The sequence below is a fragment of the Astyanax mexicanus genome, chromosome 2, assembly GCF_023375975.1.
Source record: "Astyanax mexicanus isolate ESR-SI-001 chromosome 2, AstMex3_surface, whole genome shotgun sequence".
NCBI lineage: Eukaryota > Metazoa > Chordata > Actinopteri > Characiformes > Acestrorhamphidae > Astyanax > Astyanax mexicanus.
The window spans coordinates 23,424,366-23,444,707 of NC_064409.1; the positions used below are offsets into that span (position 1 = coordinate 23,424,366).

At 36.5% G+C, this 20,342-nt stretch overlaps 1 protein-coding gene across 2 annotated transcripts; it reads right to left on the reverse strand.

Moving 5' to 3' along the window:
• Positions 1–739: 739 nt before the first annotated feature.
• On the reverse strand, positions 740–14,497 carry mdm2 (MDM2 proto-oncogene). 2 transcript variants are annotated; one of them, XM_007241019.4, is made up of 11 exons: positions 14,361–14,497; positions 11,543–11,611; positions 11,301–11,375; positions 8,898–9,031; positions 8,449–8,498; positions 8,229–8,287; positions 6,891–6,963; positions 5,002–5,159; positions 3,421–3,564; positions 3,089–3,157; positions 740–2,384 (listed from the first exon to the last, which is right to left on the reverse strand). In XM_007241019.4, exons 2-11 carry the CDS (start codon positions 11,600–11,602, stop codon positions 1,731–1,733), a joined length of 1,476 nt encoding a protein of 491 aa, XP_007241081.2. In that variant the 5' UTR covers positions 11,603–11,611; positions 14,361–14,497; the 3' UTR covers positions 740–1,730. The 2 variants fall into 2 exon arrangements, with proteins under 2 accessions (XP_007241081.2, XP_007241080.2); XM_007241018.4 differs by lacking the exon at positions 14,361–14,497 and adding an exon at positions 11,729–11,863.
• Between the last annotated feature and the right edge of the window lie 5,845 nt (positions 14,498–20,342).

Here is a 20,342-nt window from a genome sequence, read left to right on the forward strand (position 1 = left end):
CATCAGAACTGATTCACTTCTTCATTCAATGGTTTTATATGCATGTATGCTTGTATTAAACTTTACTTACATTAAATATGTATATCTTGTTTTGTATATGTATTGTATTGTTATGGCCTGTACTGTGGTTTTGCAGTGTAGGAAAGGGACATTTAAATAATAATTAAATTATCAGAGCCCCAACCACTCAAAATCTTTAAACGAACATTGATTCAATGTTAAGATTTTCAACAATAACCAATGCCTATTAGACAATGTTAAATAAGGGTTGTTTTAAGGTTGTTTTTACATCATCAACCTTAAAATTTGTAATGCAACCAAATAATTAACTTTTATTCAATGTTCTTTGCTATCAGGGTAATGTAACTGTCTTGAGTCACCTCGCAATGCATGCACTATGTTCAATAATTGTAGGTAGAGTGTTCTTTGTACAATTATAACATTAGGTTCTATAAAATTCTCTTTCATATATGAAGAAAATCTAAGGATGTACCCAAAATATCCCTAAATGAACTAATATTGAATTAAATTGAAAAGATTTTGTAAATTAATTGTGATACCCAGCCCTACACAAGTTCCACTTACTGTAGTTGTTGTGATTCCAAACCTACCCTTCTGACCTATAAAGCCATATCTTCACGGGAAAAAACCCCACAAAATCACAGAAAAAACAACTACAAAATACTATGCAGTAAATAAGCCAGACAATAAAGCTGTGTATTTAAAAAAATACAATAAATACATAAGCAATCAGTCATTTATTCCAGCAAACGTAGAGACATTAAGGAGTGAGTAGCAGTCTGTGCAGCACAACAGTGCAAAAGAGAACATCAGAGGCATTTAATAACTTCAGTACTTCAGAGCATCAAAAAATAACACAAAAATCTGTCATAACATTATGACCACCTCCTTGTTCCTCACCTCATCATGCCTTTTTTTCAGCTCCACTGATCATACAGTTTTGTAGTTCTATAATTACAGACAGGTCCTGTATCTGTTTTTCTGCATACTTTACTATCATCCTCCTTTTCTCTGTTCTTCAATACACAGGACCTCACAGGATAGACAAGCACACAGCAGCAGCTATAATTTGGGTGGCGGGTTATTCTGAGCACTGAAGTGACACTAATCAGAACAGACAGTTTTTAAAATACTGTTACTGAACGCTGTTGGTGGCCTATTTTCAGTCCACCAGGACTCTAAGATGTTTAAAAACTCCAGCAGCACTACTGTGCCTGTTTTACAAGCACAACACCAGAGTAAAAGGAGAATAATAAAATATGCAGAAAGGCAGTTTGAAATTATAGAACTACAATGTGTCGTATATGATCAGTGGAGTCAATCAAATGGTGTATGTGCGTAAAAAACAAAAGAGGTGGTTTTAACGTTAAAGCCGGGACATAAAGATTAGATTAACATGAAAAATATTCACTAAATATAAATTATTATCTGTACAATCTTAACTGGACTGCACGGGAAAATAATATTAATAATTATTATACCTACAAAAGATTGTTTTACTGAAAGTATTTATATTTACACAGAAATATATGAATATTTATACACAATTCTTATGGCATTAATTGTTACCACAAAAATATTTTAAATCCAACGAAAACTGTATAATTTAACACAACATTCATGTTTTAATTGTATTTGCTTTAAGGGTATTTTAGAATAAGGCGGGTGAGAAAAATTGAGGTAATTTTATTATTTGTTTTTGTCCTCCATCAGCTCACATAGGTCAGCACGACAGACTGAATGGGCTCCCGGCAAACAGGACACAGCTTGTTGCGGTTCTTCAGCTTCTTGGCGCAGGTGTAGCAGGCCATAAGATGTCCGGTGCGGCCGTGGACGATGCAGCCGTTCTTGGGCCGGCTCTGGCAGATGACACAGGGCTCCAGGCAGGTGGCAGGGAGGCAGGCCTCCATGCTGTTGAAGCGCTCCAGCTCGGGAGTGTCTTCCTGGCTGTTGTTACCCTGTGAGGAGGAAGTGGAGGGCTGAGAGGAGGACAGGCTCAGGCCCTGAGAGTCTGGGCCAGAAGCGACGGCGGCGGTGGCAGCAGCTGTGGCAGCCTTAGATTCGTCTCTGCTGGCATTCAGTGACCGGGAAACCTTGCCATCCGGTACGTCCATTCCTTCATCAGAATCGGGGGTGGGGCTGGGAGGATTTGAGGGCAGAGGTTTGGACTCTAAGGCGGAGCCGACTGTCAAACCAAGGCAGGTGCTGTCAGCGGCTGCAGCACTGGCTTGGGTTTCATCGCTGGGGTTCTCCAGACATGAATCGTTTTCTGGCAGCCAATCTGGCCGTACCTTCCAGCAGCTCTTGCAGTGTCGAGGTAGCGGGGGGTTCAGCTCTTCACACTCTGAGCACTTCCAGTAGTCCTGAAGAAGCACAGAGCACCCAAATTATTTAGTTTATTTATTTATAGAGAAGCAAACCATAGAAATACACAACTTAATGGATACATATAAAATAAATTTAAAAATTTTGTTTCCCCAGTAGTGGCGAATGTTGTGATGCTAACAGCTGGGCTCAGCAGGGTTGGAGCTGCAGTGCTAACAGACACAGTAACTAGGCTTGGCAGAATTTATTGCAGGTTCAGAATCACTTTTCATTCCCAGCATCAGTTTACTTAGTTTACTGCCTTTTAACAAACTGTCTTTTTCTAGATAAAAGATATAAGCTAAACATTATATAAGTAAGATAAAAGTACAGATCCAATATGAGCATTAGCATTTGTTTGTTTGTTAGATGGGCTGAGTTTTTCTGTGTAAATTTCACTCACACCTAACTTGAGTAGCAGTAAGAAGTAAATGTATGACTAAAACGGCACTGCGGAAATAAATTCAGGATAAGAAAAACACAGCTGTGGTAAATGTATTGTGTTTTTAAATTGTAGTTCTATAACTACTTTTTCTACAAAAGACAAGACAAAACTATTTCAGGACATCCCTAAAATGAGGGTTTCTAAAGACAGAGTGTAGTAAAAACAAAACAAAATGCTTAATATGTAACAGAAAAAGGGACACAAGACAAGCCAACAGAAAAGTTTTTGTCAAATGTTTAAGAAAAAAAAGGAACATACGGCCTCACTGATCTCCAAATCTTCATCAAAGGAATCTTCATCTTCTGCAAAAATAGTAACCTCGTACACCTACAAACCAAAAACATTACAATGAAGAACAAAACACAAAGAAAAAGAACAAAGCACATCACAGCAACAGCTGACTAAGAAAAGTAAATATAGATGACAGCAACTGGACGAAAATTCCATTAGCATCCAATAGAGGGAGCCAGATTTGAAAATATTTCAATTATGCAACCAAATCCTCATTTGGAAGCAGAACGCTTGAGGAGACCTATAAAAGTAAGGGCTTTGTTCTGTTTTACTGGCACCACAAAACTGAGAGCTCAGACCTCGTCTTCCCCTGGTACAGAGTCGTCATCATTCTCGCTGTACGCATCCGAATCGATGGACTCCACCTCAAACTCCACACTGAAGTTATCAGAGTCTGAATCCTCACTTTCTTCACTGTCCTCACTTCGAGCTATACCTACATCCTGTGGAGCAGAGAGAAAAACACTACTTAGAAAGAGCGAATGTCACATATTTAAGGCATATCAGAATCTGATTCATTGGTCAAGTATTTTGACACAAACGAGGAATCTGATTCCAGCTGTTGGTGAGTCTCTAGTACTATAGAAACTCAGACACTGGCTGTAAACTGTATCCTAATTAATTTTTGTACACATACTAATTTGGGATAAATACAATGAGATAGAAAATAAGAAAAAACTACTAAAAATGTAGTCTTAAGTCAGTGTTGTCACTCTAAAAACTTTGCCAAACATGTTACATATAGGCCCATAACAAAAAAACAGCACATTTTATTTAATCCCAATATTGCTCATTGTAATTTTCTAGAAAACACAGCCCATTAATGCATAAGACTGTATGACAATGTTAAAAACTGTGGTTTTATTTTTGTTATGCTTTACTTACCTAGGGCATTCAAAATATTTATATTACTATTCCAGTGTCTGAATCTTTGTAATCATTAACAGTTTAATAATCCTTAAAAAGAGTGTAGCTATTATTATGCTATTATGTCATTATTTCTGGTACAATATATCCTCCAAAAACAGTTAACAACAACATCTTGTGATGGGTCTAGTCTGAATGTACATGTGCAAAATCAAGACATCACATACAGAATATATACACAACAAACATGGGCAACAACAAATAGACAATGGCCTGAATTTACTAAGCTTTTTATGGTAGGAATGCTGATGACAGGAACAGATCTTAGATCAGAACTTCTGCAAAGAGAAGCTTTGTGAATTTAAACAAATGCACATATTTCTTAAAAACAAGTATTATGTATTATTCTCTGTATATTGTTGAACTTCTACTACCTGCTTATATCTTGCGTACGTGTATATTTTATATATCATATTGTATGTATTGCATTTTATATTGGATGTACAGTGGCTCTTTATTGTTATTAGGAGGTGTACCATATTGTATTGTACACTATATCGAAACATATTTTGACACAATAAAAAAAAAAAACTCCGTATAATTTTTATAGTAATAGCCTTTTTGAAAGTTTTTTTTACTATTCACTATTTTATACTATATTTTTATTGTGTTACACATTTTATTATACATGTATGAATGTCTGTTTTCATATTAAATAAGTATGTTTTCATACTAAATGAGACTTTAATATTTTTTTTGCTGCAGAAGCATATTCTTGAAAAGTTGTGTCATACCACCAAAATATTGTTTTTACAAAATTAGCCTGAAATATTGTGATATTATTTTAGCGCCATATCGCCAACCTATAGTAATACAAACATACCAACAGCCCGAACAGTATAATCCCTAAAGGCCAAAGAATTAGTGACAGAATCTTTTATAATTTATAGTAACCCAACTCAGTATTCTCAGACAAATGTATGTATAAACACAGGGGTAAATGAAATACTAACCGATATGCTGCGTGAGTCTGAAGACTCGCTGCTCCCGCTCTCTCTGCGCAGTCCTCCGATCACGCACCACGACAGGCTGTCGTCAAATGTCAGGGAGAAGCTGTCTGACTTGTGCCTCTTCCTGGGCTCGCTGCTTTCCTCCTCCACTGAGAAACTCGCTGAAAAACAGAAAGTAGGACAAATTAATAAATACATTTAGAACCAGAACTCAGCAGATGAAATATTTAACACAGCAGAATACCCCTGTTAATCTGAGCTCATACAGTGAACTCAGTCCAATCAGGGCAGGGGTTAGACACACTTCTAGTGGACACTAGTCCTCACTTTCTGCTTGGGGGGGGGCACTGAAGGGAATTTTGTGCGTTTTAGCTTTTCCATATCATAATCATAATGATTGACTTCAACATTATTTTACTAACTTTCTACTACAAAAAATATAACTGACTAACATATATATCAATTTAGTTGGCACTAAAATGTAAGTAAACTGAATATCTCTATATATTTGAATTTTATGACCCAGTTTATTTCTGGTCATCCAATGTGGCAGAGACAAAAAGATTGTGTACACACTAGTACAGTAGCCATTTTTGTTTTATCTGGAGTGTTAATATCAGGACTGATCTTCGTTTCTAAAATCGGACCAATGCATCCCTTCTTTTGAGTAAAATTTACTAAGTTCACTTAACACTCTTCAAAAGAACTTCATCATAAGCACCACATGAACTCTAATTATCTCTCTGCACGTCCCAATATCCTGATGTGTACGAATGCTCCGCCACAGCTGCTCGCAGCAACAGCACAGTTTCTAAACAGCGCCTCAAACTAAATTCCAAACTGTTGCCTGATGAAACAGCCTGCCTTTGTGCGGCCCTTTACAGCCTGGAAGTGAGCCACTGTAGAGCAGCAGTCATCTGAGCACATTCTGCACTGCCTCCAGACCATCGTGTCCTTTACTGCTAATGGGCGGCTGTGCGCAGGGATAAAGAGAGCAGTCATTAGCGCTGCCACATGTTGCCCACACATGCTGTCCTTCAGGGCGGGGGACCTGCCGCACACACTGGGGGAACTGTCAGACGCACATTAACACCACAGCCTGCGTACACATCCCAAAACCTAAATATGGCTGAAAATAGCAGCACTGATCTACAGTAGTTTTCTGTATAGCTGGGGCTGATGATGCAGGTCTTTAGAGCTCCCCAAACAGGTTTATGATTATGCTACGTAAATTCCTGACACAGCTAAAGCATGTAATGAGCATTTTCAAAACGCTGACAGCTCTTTAGGCAGAATCTGCCCCTGGTGCGCTGAACAGAACTACAGCCTGACTGGGAGCCCTGTATATGACTGGTTTGAAACTGGAGCACATCTGATAGTGATGATCTTAATATTGAACTTTGACTTACATTATCTGGGGTCATAATACCTGAACAAATGTGTTTTTTGTTAAAGTAACTGTCTCTACTGTCCAGGGAAAACTTTTTACCAGATCTGGATCATTGATGTAAATATCTGATGGCATTAGTGAGGCTTTCAAGAATGGGGGCTTAATACCCCTCTAGCCCATGCCTGGCATTAATAATAGTGTCAAAAGATTCATGCTTGTTCATCTGCTCCAGAGTGTCATATTCTATTGGCAGCACCTTTTCTACAGGGATTGGACAAGCTGTGTGTGCGCATTTGCACATCTGTGTTAGCATTGAGTGCATCCATTAGAAGGGGTGTGCACAAATATTTTGACACAGTGTATGTAAAACTAAACATAACCCAGTATTCCACACAGCATGTTAAATTTGCTCTGGGGCTTTAGCAAATATAAAAATGCTTCAACTGTCTGTGTCATTTTCATTTTTCCCCTCCGGTATTTGTGTGTGTGTGTGTGTTCTCACCAGTATCACTGCTTCTCCGTCTCCTGCGCTGCTGCTGCTGCTGCACTGAGGTAGATGAATCAGAGTTTGTCTCCTGGAACAGATAAACAAGATTCAGTCCCACCATTGAGACTCAAAACGAGATGGAGCTCTATAAAACCGTTCAACCCAAAAGGCCAGCAGTGTATAACTGTCTGAGAGAGCCAGCAGCCCTGATTCAGTGTGCTTTGGAGAGTTAGAACTTCATTTAGAAGATAAAATATGTACTGCTACTAAAAGGTGCAAGTATCAAGTTAAAGCATGCATGTTAAAAAACAGCCAAGTTAATGTGCACACAGAGTATTAATCAATGTAGAAATGTACCATTTTCTCATTTTCTGTTAATTAAGATTGAATACAAGTTTGTTTGTGCTCCACAATTACCCATCCTTAACACAACTAAGCTGGTTCTGGATAAGTTAGGAATCAGAATCTGACTGAGAGAAAGCCAAGAATGAGCAAAGCTGGCATCAGAGCAAAACGTTCCTTTCATTCACTAAATAATTCATGTGTGTTACATATGTCTTTATAGCTCTGTTGTAATCAATAGTAATCTACACTAAATGAGAAGCTGTGGTTCTAAACTTTTGACTGGTACTGTATGCCTAATGGCCAATTACTGTTAAGTGAAAACGCATAGATATTTATGATTAGAAAGGTTTTAATTTACACATTGTCATAAAAATCTAAACGGTTCAGTTCAATAACAGCAATAACAAAATATCTGTTGGTCTGCACACTATGAGATACTCTAAGCTCGGAGGTTTACTCTGGTTGACAGTAGAGGTGAAATAAAATATATTGTAGTATAACAGTACATCGTAAGATAGCATATCATGATAAGTTTTGCAATACTGTATTGATTTTCAAAAACAGTACTGATTTTTAATTATTAGTTTTGATGTAAAAGATTAGTGTCAATCTTTACATCTAAACGACTAATTATAAACAAGCACTATACTATTTGGTCCTGGTAAAACGGACTCTGGTTTGTTTGTACACTTAGTGTGGTTTGATTGAGCAGGTGTTAAAACAGTTATTGAACTCGGGTGTGAGTCCCAAAAAAAAAAAAAAAAAAAAAACGGGCCGAGACCTGCTAGTGGAGGTGGTTCCAAACACACTCTGGAGAGGTTAAATAAACTGATATGTTAGCCAGATAACACTAATTACCACAACTATAAACAAAATCTGTCTGCATGCTCGACTACGTCTACATCCGCACTGCAAATCTTATTAAAGACATTAGCGCAGCGATTCACCACTCAGTGTTAATGCAGCTTTAAACTGCACAGAGATAGGCGCTGGAACAAATTAATTTACCTCTTGCCCCCTGTCTGGTTCAGTTCGACTCCTGGGCTCTGTTAAGGATGACTGGGACTCTATAAATGAATAAAGAGACACATTTAGAAACAAAAATATTCCACAAAACAAAAAAATGTTGAAGTAATAAATTAAATAAAAAGATTGAAAAATAAACAAAAAACAATTTTAAACATTAATATCAAATATCTAAAATCAAAGTATTCATATATATGTATACCTGGGTTTTTCACTGCTATGAGGTTTTTCGAAATCATTGCAAATAAAGCACTGGAAAGAAAAAAGCTAAATATTAACATCCTGGAAAGGTCTCAGTTTCAAATGTCAAATGTCCTGCAAATTTGCATTCACACACAGAGACAAGGCAGCTGCAACAACAGGAAAGGCAAATGTATCAAAATAATTCAATTAATTTTAGTTAATTCACTTTTCCAGGAAGCTGATTTAATCTAAATGCATGCAACACAAAGGGCTTATTGTATGAGATTAATCCAAGAATAAGAATAAAATAGTCAAGCCACCTGTGACTCCACTGGCCCCACCCCCTACACTACACTCCTATGAGACACATATCAGTAGCACAGCTGTTTCTGCCTGTCTCAAACAGTCAAAGTGGCACAGCAGATGAGCACATTTACAGGGGACCCGGCTTATGCAGGGCAAACTCACCGTGGTTCTTTGACAGAAAAGCTGGTCACACCCAGCACTTCACCGAGTGCGTCGTTCCCGCAGTGGACGATGTGCTGCTGCTGCTTGTCGTAAAGCTCCTTGCTCATGATGTACTTACCCAGGTAAAACATCACCTGAAAGGAGCAAGAGCAAACATACAGAGACACAATGGAAGTGATTAGCAATACGAAGGTACATCACGTCCCTACACTTCAGAGACAAAACAGAAGTACTGATAAGATCAACACAGTAAATCCCAAACAGCCCGAGGACACAGCCAGTCTCCACAGAACCCCAAAGCTCAAAGCTACTGCTGCAGCCATCTATCCAATTCAAGGTGAAAGGGAACATGGAAGATGAAGGGTCTACTGAAATGAACTGAAGTGGCGTAATTACAGACTACTTTGAAAGAGCCTTTAATTAGAGGCTGCAATTCAACAGTCTACAGTTTTCTGCAGGCTCTCAGTTAGACACTTGGTTGCACTATAGTTAAAACTCGACAATATAACCAAATAAAAAAGACCTATATATTAAATTGACAATAACTCCCACACCAGATGTCTGCACCTAGAAACAGTTGAGAAGTTTATCTGCCAATTGCTGTAGTGCATAAGTGTGTTTCAATAGGCAATATCACATAAATAACTGAAACAATATTATTGTCATTATTTTAAGATAATTTTATGCCACTGATATAACAAAACAGACTAATAAATGTATACCATTTTCATTTTTATTTTTTAAATATTTCATTAAAAAGCATATTCACATAATGGAATTGGAATACTAAATATGTGATAAACAAACGTATAAATATAAAATATTAATAAATAATTGAATTTTATATTTTAATTTTAATTGAGTTTTATAAATATATACTAATACTGAATCATTGTCCTGCCCTAAGTATGTTGATTTTTTGCAACTGAAATCAGATGCGACTTTGAGGCCATCACAGACTAAAGAACTTTCACTCCAACTGTCAGCTCAGATTGAACCAAAGTCTGCAGACTAGAGCCAACTATCACAGGCTTCCACAACTGGAAACTGGGGTTAAAATAAAGCTTAAAGTATAATGTAACTCCAGCTTAAAGGGTTAAATATTTAATAGAGTGAACAGAGCATCTCCTGCTTCCTTTCCTCTGTATGTGTCAGACAGGGAAACTGTGGCTATGGTCACATATGACTCACAAGTTCCAGTAAACCACATACTGATTAAAACCACAGTACACGAGTCACAGTGACACATCGGCTATTTATCTGCACAACCAAACCAGCCAATCAGATGTGCTCCTTCTTATCTCTCACATATTCAAAATAGATGCAAAACTACACTGTAGACTTACTACACTGTAATCCAGTTCATTAAATTACAGCCTACTTATCTTAGCATTCACTTAATAAACAAACAAAACTGAAAACACAAAGGAGTTACTCATTAAAAACTGAAATGAAAATGCTGAGGACTCTTAAAGGACACGTCTGCACACTACAGTTATGTTTACTGGTACAAGATTAAACCGGCTTGAAACTTGAGTAAACTGATTATTTTTAACCTTCAGAACATAACATTTCCACTTCACTGGCAAAGCTCAAACACTGCACTTCTATCCTATTACAAATACATAAGAAACACTGATCAGATTAAAATGATACATCAACCCTAGAGACCATGATCAAAGCAAAGTTCCTCCAGAGCAGCCCAGATATTAAGCATGGTGTTAAGACTAGGATTTATGCTGTCAAGTCTGATTATCCATGAAAAAGTCATATTAAGGGAGAGAACCTGACTTAATCATTTAGTGTGTGTCCATTTACACACACACTCAAAACCTGCTTAAACACAGCACCTGCAAGATGGCATCCAACTTTCAGAGCAACAGTGAATTCTGTGAGTTTATTGGCTGGGCTGCAGAGCAAAAACTCAGAAATGCATTGATCAGATTACTGACAAACTGTTTTCCAGACAAGAATTAGGTCAAGGGTTGTAAGAAATTATCAGGATTAATATTGTATCATTACATTTTGTTTTGCAATACTGTATTACTAAAAACAAACTGATTTATGTATTATTAGTTAATATGTGATCTTCACACAATGTCAGGCATTGGTTCAATTTGTGTTTCATTTAGGTTCCAACCACTACATAGCAGTGTTGTATCGCCAGAATTTTCCCCAGTACACAGCCCTGATTAAGCCTAGCCTTGGACTACCAAGCATTTTGAAAGGAGATTTCCAATTGAAGGAACAAACTTAAGCCCTATCTGAAAAAACGGCCCTGTACGTTCTGCCGTAATCAGATATGAGCAGGTAGGAGCGTACATAAACACACTGTCTAATACCTGGGCTCAGGTGCAATAGGAGTTGACAGGTAGAACCTGTTGTCAGGTGCACCACACCTACCTCCTTCATGGTAAAGACGTCCTTGTCTGCACCTACATCTTTTAACAGGGTTTGCAATTGCACTTTTGGTCTTACCTGAAGTGGAAAAAACAGAAAACTTGTGAGCTCTACAGCATGATAATAAAAAAAATAAGTAATCAAAATTAAGTTTGTCAATCTACATGAGAAACCACTTTAACTAAGAGTCTACAAGTCAGAAATGTAAAGTTTTAATCCTCATAGGCTGAATTTCTTTTACTCACTAGTTTTTCATTGTCGATCTTGTTGATCTGGGAGCTACTCAGACAGCTCTCTGTAGCCATATCTATAATCTGTTGAGGTAAACACAGAAAATAAATTTAGTTATAAAAAAAGTTAAGTTCCTAACCAAACACCAACATCACCACTTCATGCAAACCAATTCAAAGAGATACAATATACCAAATTACCTGAATAAATATATTTTAAGTTAGAGTTAATATACTATACACTCTCCATCTGTACATAAAGTGCTGTAGTGAGCTCAGTGGAAGTGGGAGCTTGCTGTGGGCCGGCTGCTGATTTAAATAGCCCAGCAGAGACATGTCAGGGCTAGCAGAAGATGTGTAAGGGCGGAGAGCAGCTGACATGTCTAAGCATGACTGGAGCAGAATGAGAGGCACCTAGTGGCCGGGAAGCAGCAGCACACGCATCTTCTATAATGCTGGCGTACATGTCCGGGCATGTTCCCTGGCCCGAGCCCTTACTCACAGAGCAGCCTGCATTGTGCAACAGTCATCACTCTGAGTCGGACCGACCCAGGCTGAGCTGTTAACACCTCTCAGCAAAGCCATCGGACAAGTGGACCAACGGCCAGGGCTTACTGGACATGTCACTGGACACTTATTATGAGGCCAGGGCTAACTGGACCCATCACTGGACATTTATTATGAAGATTAAATTAAGAACACCTTAGTCTTTCGTGGGAATGATGTTTAGAAGGGGAAAGCTGTATTGTGAGCTAATATGGCTATTTAAAAAAAAAATCCATATGGTAATAATGGCAATATTCTGACATGAGAGCAATCTATTTTCTGCAGAGTTAAGGGAATTTTTGTGTAATTGTTTATGTTTGCAATTTACATGCATGCATTAAATATAGAAAATAGAATTTTACTGTAGTTGAAGTTGATGGCATTTCATGGCATTGTAATTACCTCATTATGGCATTATAAGTATGTCACTGACATACAATAGTCTTAAAGTGACAATACTACAATTTAATATAATATGCATATATCAAGCATATATTATTATTGAGGCAGCTCTAAATGTGAGTATGTAAATAGCTGATGCTGCAGTTGGGCTGTATTGGCAGCAAGTTGCTGACTGCACCTTTTTTAATACTGAGCTCATTCACCAATTAGAATGTGCAAAATGCACTTAATTTCTCAAATTTTATCAATTAAAATGATTTGATGTTTAAATATATTCCATTAAATTTATATGTCATTATTTACCAAGACAGTCAATTTACTGCAATTAAAAAGTCAGCCCAAAAGCTATACATCTATATGGTTTGATTTCAAGAAAATGGGACCATTAAAAAGTCAAGATATTTACACAAGTGGGATAAATTATTTTTTAAAGGGGTTAAATCAATTACTAAGGAACTGATTTTCATGTTTGCAATTAGCTGAATTTTATTACTGCGGGCTGCTTTATTATGCCATAAAACCCACTCTTGAGATCACATGCAAAACTAAAATCTTAACAGAAATAATACACTTCAATTAATTTTACAGCAATTTTACACTTTACAGCACATTAAAATATTTGCCTGAATAAGAGTTTTGAAGGTTTCGTTTAGAACCATATGTCTAAAAACAGCTGCAAAAACAAGAAACTATAGTGTTGAAGTAACAGCTGCAGGGTTATTGAGGATGAAGCACAATCTGCAACAGCCAAGTCTAGACAGGTGCTTTCTTCAAAAGGTTTTTGATGGTCTTTACGGCTGAACTTCAGGAAAAGTTCTTTTTTTTTTCAGATTGAATGACCTTCATTTCTAAAATACTTTTTTTTAATTCTTTACTTAGTTAAGTAGTTCTTGGCATGATACGTATTAGTTAATTACTTAAAAGGGGCTATTCAGTGTGTACCAACTCTACCTCTTCACAAAACGAAACTGATGCTTTCAAAACACTTAAACAAATTCAAATTAACTATTGACAAGTTCAGCACAGCCGACAGAAACAGAAAACAGAAAGCCACTTCAGGTGACTTCACATCATAAAGCTGACTGAGAAAATGCCAAGATGTGCAAAGAAGTAATCTAATTCCATACGTTTTTTCATAGGTTAAATGGCGTAGTCATCTATAATGCAGACCATTTTTTCGTAATGAAAAACACAATTTGTGACATGTCCAAACTTTCGAACTTGTAAGTGGTAGTGTATATAGTTACACACAGAAAATTAGACACATATGAAGACATAGGAAAGCATACACATAGAAACAGACAAAAAGATGAACAGAACGACAAAGTGACAGACTGCTAGGCAGATAGATATGAGAGACAAATAAACATATTAATCAGGCAGGCAGATGAAGCAGCCTGAAGCAGCAAATGCTAAGCATAAAATAGACCGAATAGACCTGCAGAGAAACTGTATACAAACACTGCTTCTCAAGTGTGAAACCAACTATTCAATAACAAGAAATATACTTTAGTCTAACTGGTCCTAAAGCTCCAGTGTTGTCATAATCCACATTTAAATCCGCTCTGTTACATCTCCACACTTCCCTGAGGCAGGTTCAAGCAGCCCGCTTTTAAAGTTATCCCCGCGGAGAAGCCCACGGCTCCTCGACGCTGTGAGAGCGCCTGTGTCCCGCACGCTCCCTGGGAAACACCGCGGCTGCCCAGGCCTAACCGCAGCACTGCTAGCTTTAGGCTAACCGAACCTAACTCACTCTCTGACCTTACCAACACATTTCAACAGCAAATGAGATTAAATATACTGTATGTCTTGACATTCAGAGTTTTAATAAAGCAAACACAGGCACTTTATTAACCTTATATACAAATATATAGGCTTCTCCTACCTGCAGCAGCTTCTGTAGCGGACCTGCAGCGCGCGGCTGTTTCAGCGCCTCCTGCTGGACCGTTGGAAATTTGAAGATTTGAAAACTAACGAATCGCAGACTCACGTGCGGCACACGCGCCCCCAAATAATAATTTATTAACTTATTTTACTCTCTTTCATACTATTCTTTATTTGATTTACAACAAAATATATTAAACTCATTTACTGCACAGTAAAATATTACATTTTACATTAACAACTACAATAATAAAACGTGTAAATGCAATACACATATTGACTTTTAAGTGAAATAGTATATTATATTTTATTCATAAAATAATTTATTACATTAAAACAACTTTTTTGTAAAAAAAATATATTTAAAAAAACGACAATACAAGATTTTAAATGTTAAGGAATTTACTACATTTGGTTTTAGTGGAGAAATTTGGGTCTCAGTCGGATTTCACAATAAAAGTCAAGCTTATATGTAGTGTCTAGTGTATGAGGAAGGTCCCAATATTGATAAACGTCCCTAAGGAATTAGCATTAATTCTATGAGAAAAAAACAACATATTATTACATGTATTCATTTTTAATGTATAAATGTTTATTTTACACTGGGTTATTTATATTTAATATAAATTATTACATTTTACATACTTTTTTTATTGACTTTTGAACTTAATACAATCCAACAAACATATATAGAACCAGCAATAGGCCAATTTCACAATTCATATATCCAATATATTAACATTAAAATATACTATAATAAAAACAAAAAAGCAAACAAACAACAAAACAACAGCAAAAAATAGTGGGATTCACATACAAAGCACCAATGCATTTATAGCATTTGATTTTTTGGCTTAAATTTGCCAAGGTGTGTATATAATTATCTAGATCCAAATAGAAAAATGTTTGAAATAAGTTTATTTTTGGTATATAAAATGTATTTATCTTTTGTGGTCAAATAAACAGCCATCAAAAGTTTACAAGAAAACACACAATACAAAAATAAATGTTCGATTAATTTAAAGCTGCCTTACAGAAAAAAAAAAAACATGCATCACTTGTATGATTTGGTATAGAGCTCCAGGATTCTTAAAGAATCTTTAAAACAAACTAACATAAATAAATAAACACATCCAATATTCTGCATTTTAGTTAAAACATGCACTAAACATTACAAAGGAAACAAAAAAAATCAAATCACTTAAACACTTTTGAGATTAAAGAAGCTATGCCTATTCGTCATCAGAAACTATGAGGACTGTAATTTTGGTGTCAACTCTTTTTCACACCTTTCTTATGGATAAAAGGGAGAAATGTGTGTGTGTGTAGTGATGGGATCAATGATTCTCACACTGAGTGGAACGTCAATGCCTGGTTTCATAGCTGATTAACTGGATTCCAGTACTGTCAGCACAGAATCCTGCCCGTTAATAATGATTTCAATACATATTATTGTTAAATTATGCAAAATGAAGTACAATTTTTTATTTGAAGTAGTTGTAGTTCTACTAACACTACTACTGGTATTAGAACTACTACTCATTATTATTATTATTATTATTATTATTATTATTATTATTATTATTATTATTATTATTAACATCAGGTGGCCTAAGCTGGTCTTCAGTGGTAAAGGTGGTCAAGCATAAGTTGGCCAGACAGATATTTTCAGTAGGGTTGAAATGCAACACAAACTACTTTATAATAATAGAGTAAATAACTAAATTACGTAAATGATTAAAAGTTGTAGTACTTTTAGTACTACTAGTTATTCTAGTTGTGTTTCAAGGAGTTGCTAAATGTATATTTTTAAATATGAATAGGATTAAATGGGTGCAACGAGTGATAAAAAAATTACAAATAGATGAGGACGGGTCAGGATGGGTCAGGCTGTTTATCATAGCTTGGGGACCTGTCTTCAAAGATCTTAAAAATGAAGAGACAGGCCACTGAGTGCTGTGTGAATAGGATTTCTCCTAACGTTAATCATGGAGCTCCGTCCTTTAGCAAAAACACTCATGTTTTTGCAGAAGAGAGTCAGCATACTGGTGGAGAAGCCCCTCTGCGCTGTGGAGATGTGCACAAGCGCAGAAGCCTCAACAACAACCTGAAAAATCATGTTTTTTGTGCATTGAATTGAACAATATAAACTGTTCAGGTTTGTTCATGATCAAGCTCTTGATCCTAGTCTACAAACTAGCTTTGGATATTTGATGCATGCAGTTTATTATTTAAACGAATTTTAAGCATTGAGATACTATATCTCAAATGGTGTGTATAAATCAAGCACAGTACAGTATGTCTGTGGGGAAATAAATCCGTGTATCCAATCAAAAATTTGTATCCAAGTCCAATACACACCACTGTCAAAACAAAAAAAGAAGTACTTTTTATATTATTTCTTAACTTACATCGTTCAGGTTCAATTTTATATTAGTTAAATGTAACAAGCTAACCGTTAAATAAATTACTAACTGTCACTCCCTACTCACCCTGTAAAAATAAATTGGGGGCAATATCACTTCCCAGTGTCACTGGCATTAGATAGTTGTCTGACTAGGTAGGATTAGCCAGGTAGCTTCAAGCACTTGTAGAATGCCATGACGTGGCATTTTGGACTTCAAGGAAAGAGGACTGAGGGCTTAAACTTAAAATAAGGTAACCAGCAGAGATGTAACCTACAGTAACGAAGTAGATCTACTTCATTACTGCAGTTAAGTACTAAAATGCATTATCTGTATTTTACTGATACAGATTACAAATAATCTAGGTTCTCTCTGGTTAGCAAACACACGCGATACGCCATGCGTGTGTGTATGTGTGTGGCCAGTCAGTCAGTCAGTCAGTAATGGATTTTGCGTTTGTTTTCAAAAAATAAAGTGCCATATTCAGATTCATGTGAAAAACTAAACTGTTTTTCACTGCTCAGTGTAAGCAGATGCCCTGAAAAATCCATACTCAGTTTTGAGTATCTTTTTTTTATGTTTTAGCTATAATATTTAAATTAGACCAGATAATGAAGCTAATACACCTGCCCCATATACATAATAGTTTGTGTGTCTGATTTGAATCTAAATTATTAAATTTCTTTTGATGTGACACACTGACCCCTCCTGGAAACTCTTCTTAAATTAATTTACAGTTCACGTTTTTTAAGGGAGGGCAGTGTGGCTGTTGGACCTGTGCTCAACACACCCTAAACCTCTGATCCTAGAATCAGAAGCCAGAGCGGTAGATGCTCTGCTCTGTCACCAGGTTTGATGAAGCTGCACTAATCTCTTGACTGTTGACCTTTTATGCCAAATTTACTGAAACAAATATAGCAAACTATATTTTTACATATATTTATAGCAATCTATTTATGCCTTATATATTGTAGAAATACCTAATATTGTACCCTGCTCCATCTGGACAGTTTTAAATAATGTTTGATTTGTCACATTGTGGTTGTCTCCTTTTGTGAAGAAATACTAATGCAATTTAAATTTTTAATGATAAGTGATATGGCACGGATAAGGCCAGAATAAATATTATTTACTGCAAATTACTGTCTTTTAAAGGCTTTTGAAGAATTGTCAGTCCATTTCTTTGAATTGGATTATAGGTACAGTTCCTGTAAAAACTCAAGAAAAGTTATGTAATATAAATACATGACAAATTGCAACCTGTTACAGTAATATTGCAGTAAATATTAACACTTTTACAGTAGATTAGTGGCAACTTTTGCCAGTTATTTACTATAAACTTGTCATAGTGCAATCAGACTGAACAGTCTGTAGTTAGATTGGTGTCGATGAGGCAATGCACGTACATTTTGAACAGGTATTATAGGAATATATACATAATATACATGGTACGTTCCACGGCTGGATCAGAAACATGTACCAGGCTTGTTCTGATGGGTCACTGTTGTGTTTATTATTCCTGCATTCCAGAGCTCAGTGAGGAATGATTCAGTCACGTTCCTGTGTTCCCTCAGTTTAATGACTCAGGCTTTACTCTAGAACCACATGTTCCTCTCGGCTCGACATGTTTGGGCTTGTAGAGCTGGAACGGTGACTCAGTTCCTAGACGAGTGAGATGCTGGAAAACAGCCAAGATAAAGTTCAAACCCTCAGATTAAAGCAGACGAACTGCATCCTGCTGCCAGCCAATCACAGCCTGCCTCACATTCCTCACAAACACTGAGCTTAATCTGGAATAACTGGAATTACTTACTGTACACATTATTATAAAAGTAATTATAATAGCAACATTAGATTAATTACACTTTATTTGAGTGTTGGGTTAAAAAGTTGAGACAAAGAAGTGCTAGTTTCTGTGAGGCAGACTGTGCACATAAACACACACACACAGACACACAATTACACACCCTGTCTGTCTAATTACCCTTCATCTAGTGCTGGATGCAGTCATGTCTGGGCAAACTACAGCAAGTGGTTTCTATTAAAGTGGCCAGTAAATGAAAGTGTTTTTTTTTGTTGCTTAAATTATTGTATTATCAAATTGTGTGTAAAATTAAATACTAATGTATAAACATACAACATAACTAACGTCTATCGTTGATATGGCTTTATTTATATACTTTATTTATATACTATGGAACATGGAGTTCCACAAAAATTATGTGCGTTATTTGTGAATTTTGTTAATTTGTTTTCTAAATGTGCCCTCTACCTCCTGTTTGTGTGCTCACTGTGTTTGTGTTTATAACTCCTCCCCTCCAACTAAGTAAAGACTAAAATATGCCACCCAAAGTCAATGTAGGCAAGTCAGTACACTTCTAAGCAATCCAGGCAACACAGCCGGGCACCTATATGCTATGATGCAAGATCAGTGTCTTATCAGTTTAAAAGGGGAGAGACCAAAATACTCTAAACTGAAGGTCAAATTGCCATTTAAAACACATATTTAAATGTAATCTGATGAAATTTGCTGAAAACATTATGAATAGTTTCTCATTTTTGACTTTTGCATTTTTGAAAAATGCACAAAAATGTATTTTTGGCTCGTTATGGCTACTGTCTGTGCAGATCTCCACAGACAGGACGGAGCTTCCACTCCAGTACTACGAATTTCTTCCTCTTTCTACATAAACAGCAAGCTGACTGGCTCTTATTTCTGAAGGGCGGGACTTTATCCATAAATAGACACTACCAGTGTTGGGCACGTTACTTTGAAAAGGTAATTAGTTATAGTTACTCGTTCATTCTCCAAAAAAGTAACTGAGTTACTAACTGAGTTACTCCACTATAAAAGCAACTAGTTACCAGTAAAAGTAACTATGGCGTTACTTTCGTTATTCGCCCGTATAAAAAAAAGAAACTCAATTATGTATTTACTACTATTATTAGAAAAATAACAAACGAAAATGAACCCAAAATGTTGACGAAAATATAATCTAACGAATTAAAAAAAAAAAAAAGACTCCACACAGCCAAAGAAAATTACTAAAACTTGTAATACTGAAAAAAACAGGAAAAAATGGAAAAACGTGTCTGGGGATGAAATTAAACAAACCAAGCCACACTCAAAGGAAATATGTATATATAAACAAAACAAAAGAATGGACAAAAACAAACAATCTAATGACCGTTAAAATGGTATTAATATAACAGCTGGATCAAACAGCTTCACCAAAAGAGAAAGCAGCAGCACCGCAAAAACCGGAGCAGCTAAAAAGAGCTTAAAGTCTTTAAATCGGAACTTGGCCTGTCCACGGCCAGTGTTGTGCGTGAACGAGTTCAAAAGCACGCGTATATTGAACACGCTCATTTTTCCGTGAACGTTGAACTGAACGCAACACTTTTTTAATAAAGAACTTGAATGTGAATTAGTTCACAGTATGTGTCATGAACGGCAGACATCCCTGTAAATGAACGTTGGCTAGTTAATAACATACTGGCAACGACGCGGAGAGCGCGGAGCGCGCACAAGAGAGAGTGTGTGCGAGAAAGCGCTGCAATTAAAAAAAAATGCTAGT

Coding starts and splice junctions, on each gene's coding strand:
- mdm2 (XM_007241019.4), bottom strand. CDS start 11,602: ATGGCTACAGAGAGCTGTCTGAGTAGCTCCCAGATCAACAAGATCGAC. Junction 9,032..11,300: donor ACGTCTTTACCATGAAGGAG/GTAGGTGTGGTG, acceptor TGCTCCTTTCAG/GTGATGTTTTACCTGGGTAA. Junction 8,499..8,897: donor TTTTCTGTCAAAGAACCACG/GTGAGTTTGCCC, acceptor TTTTCTTTCCAG/TGCTTTATTTGCAATGATTT.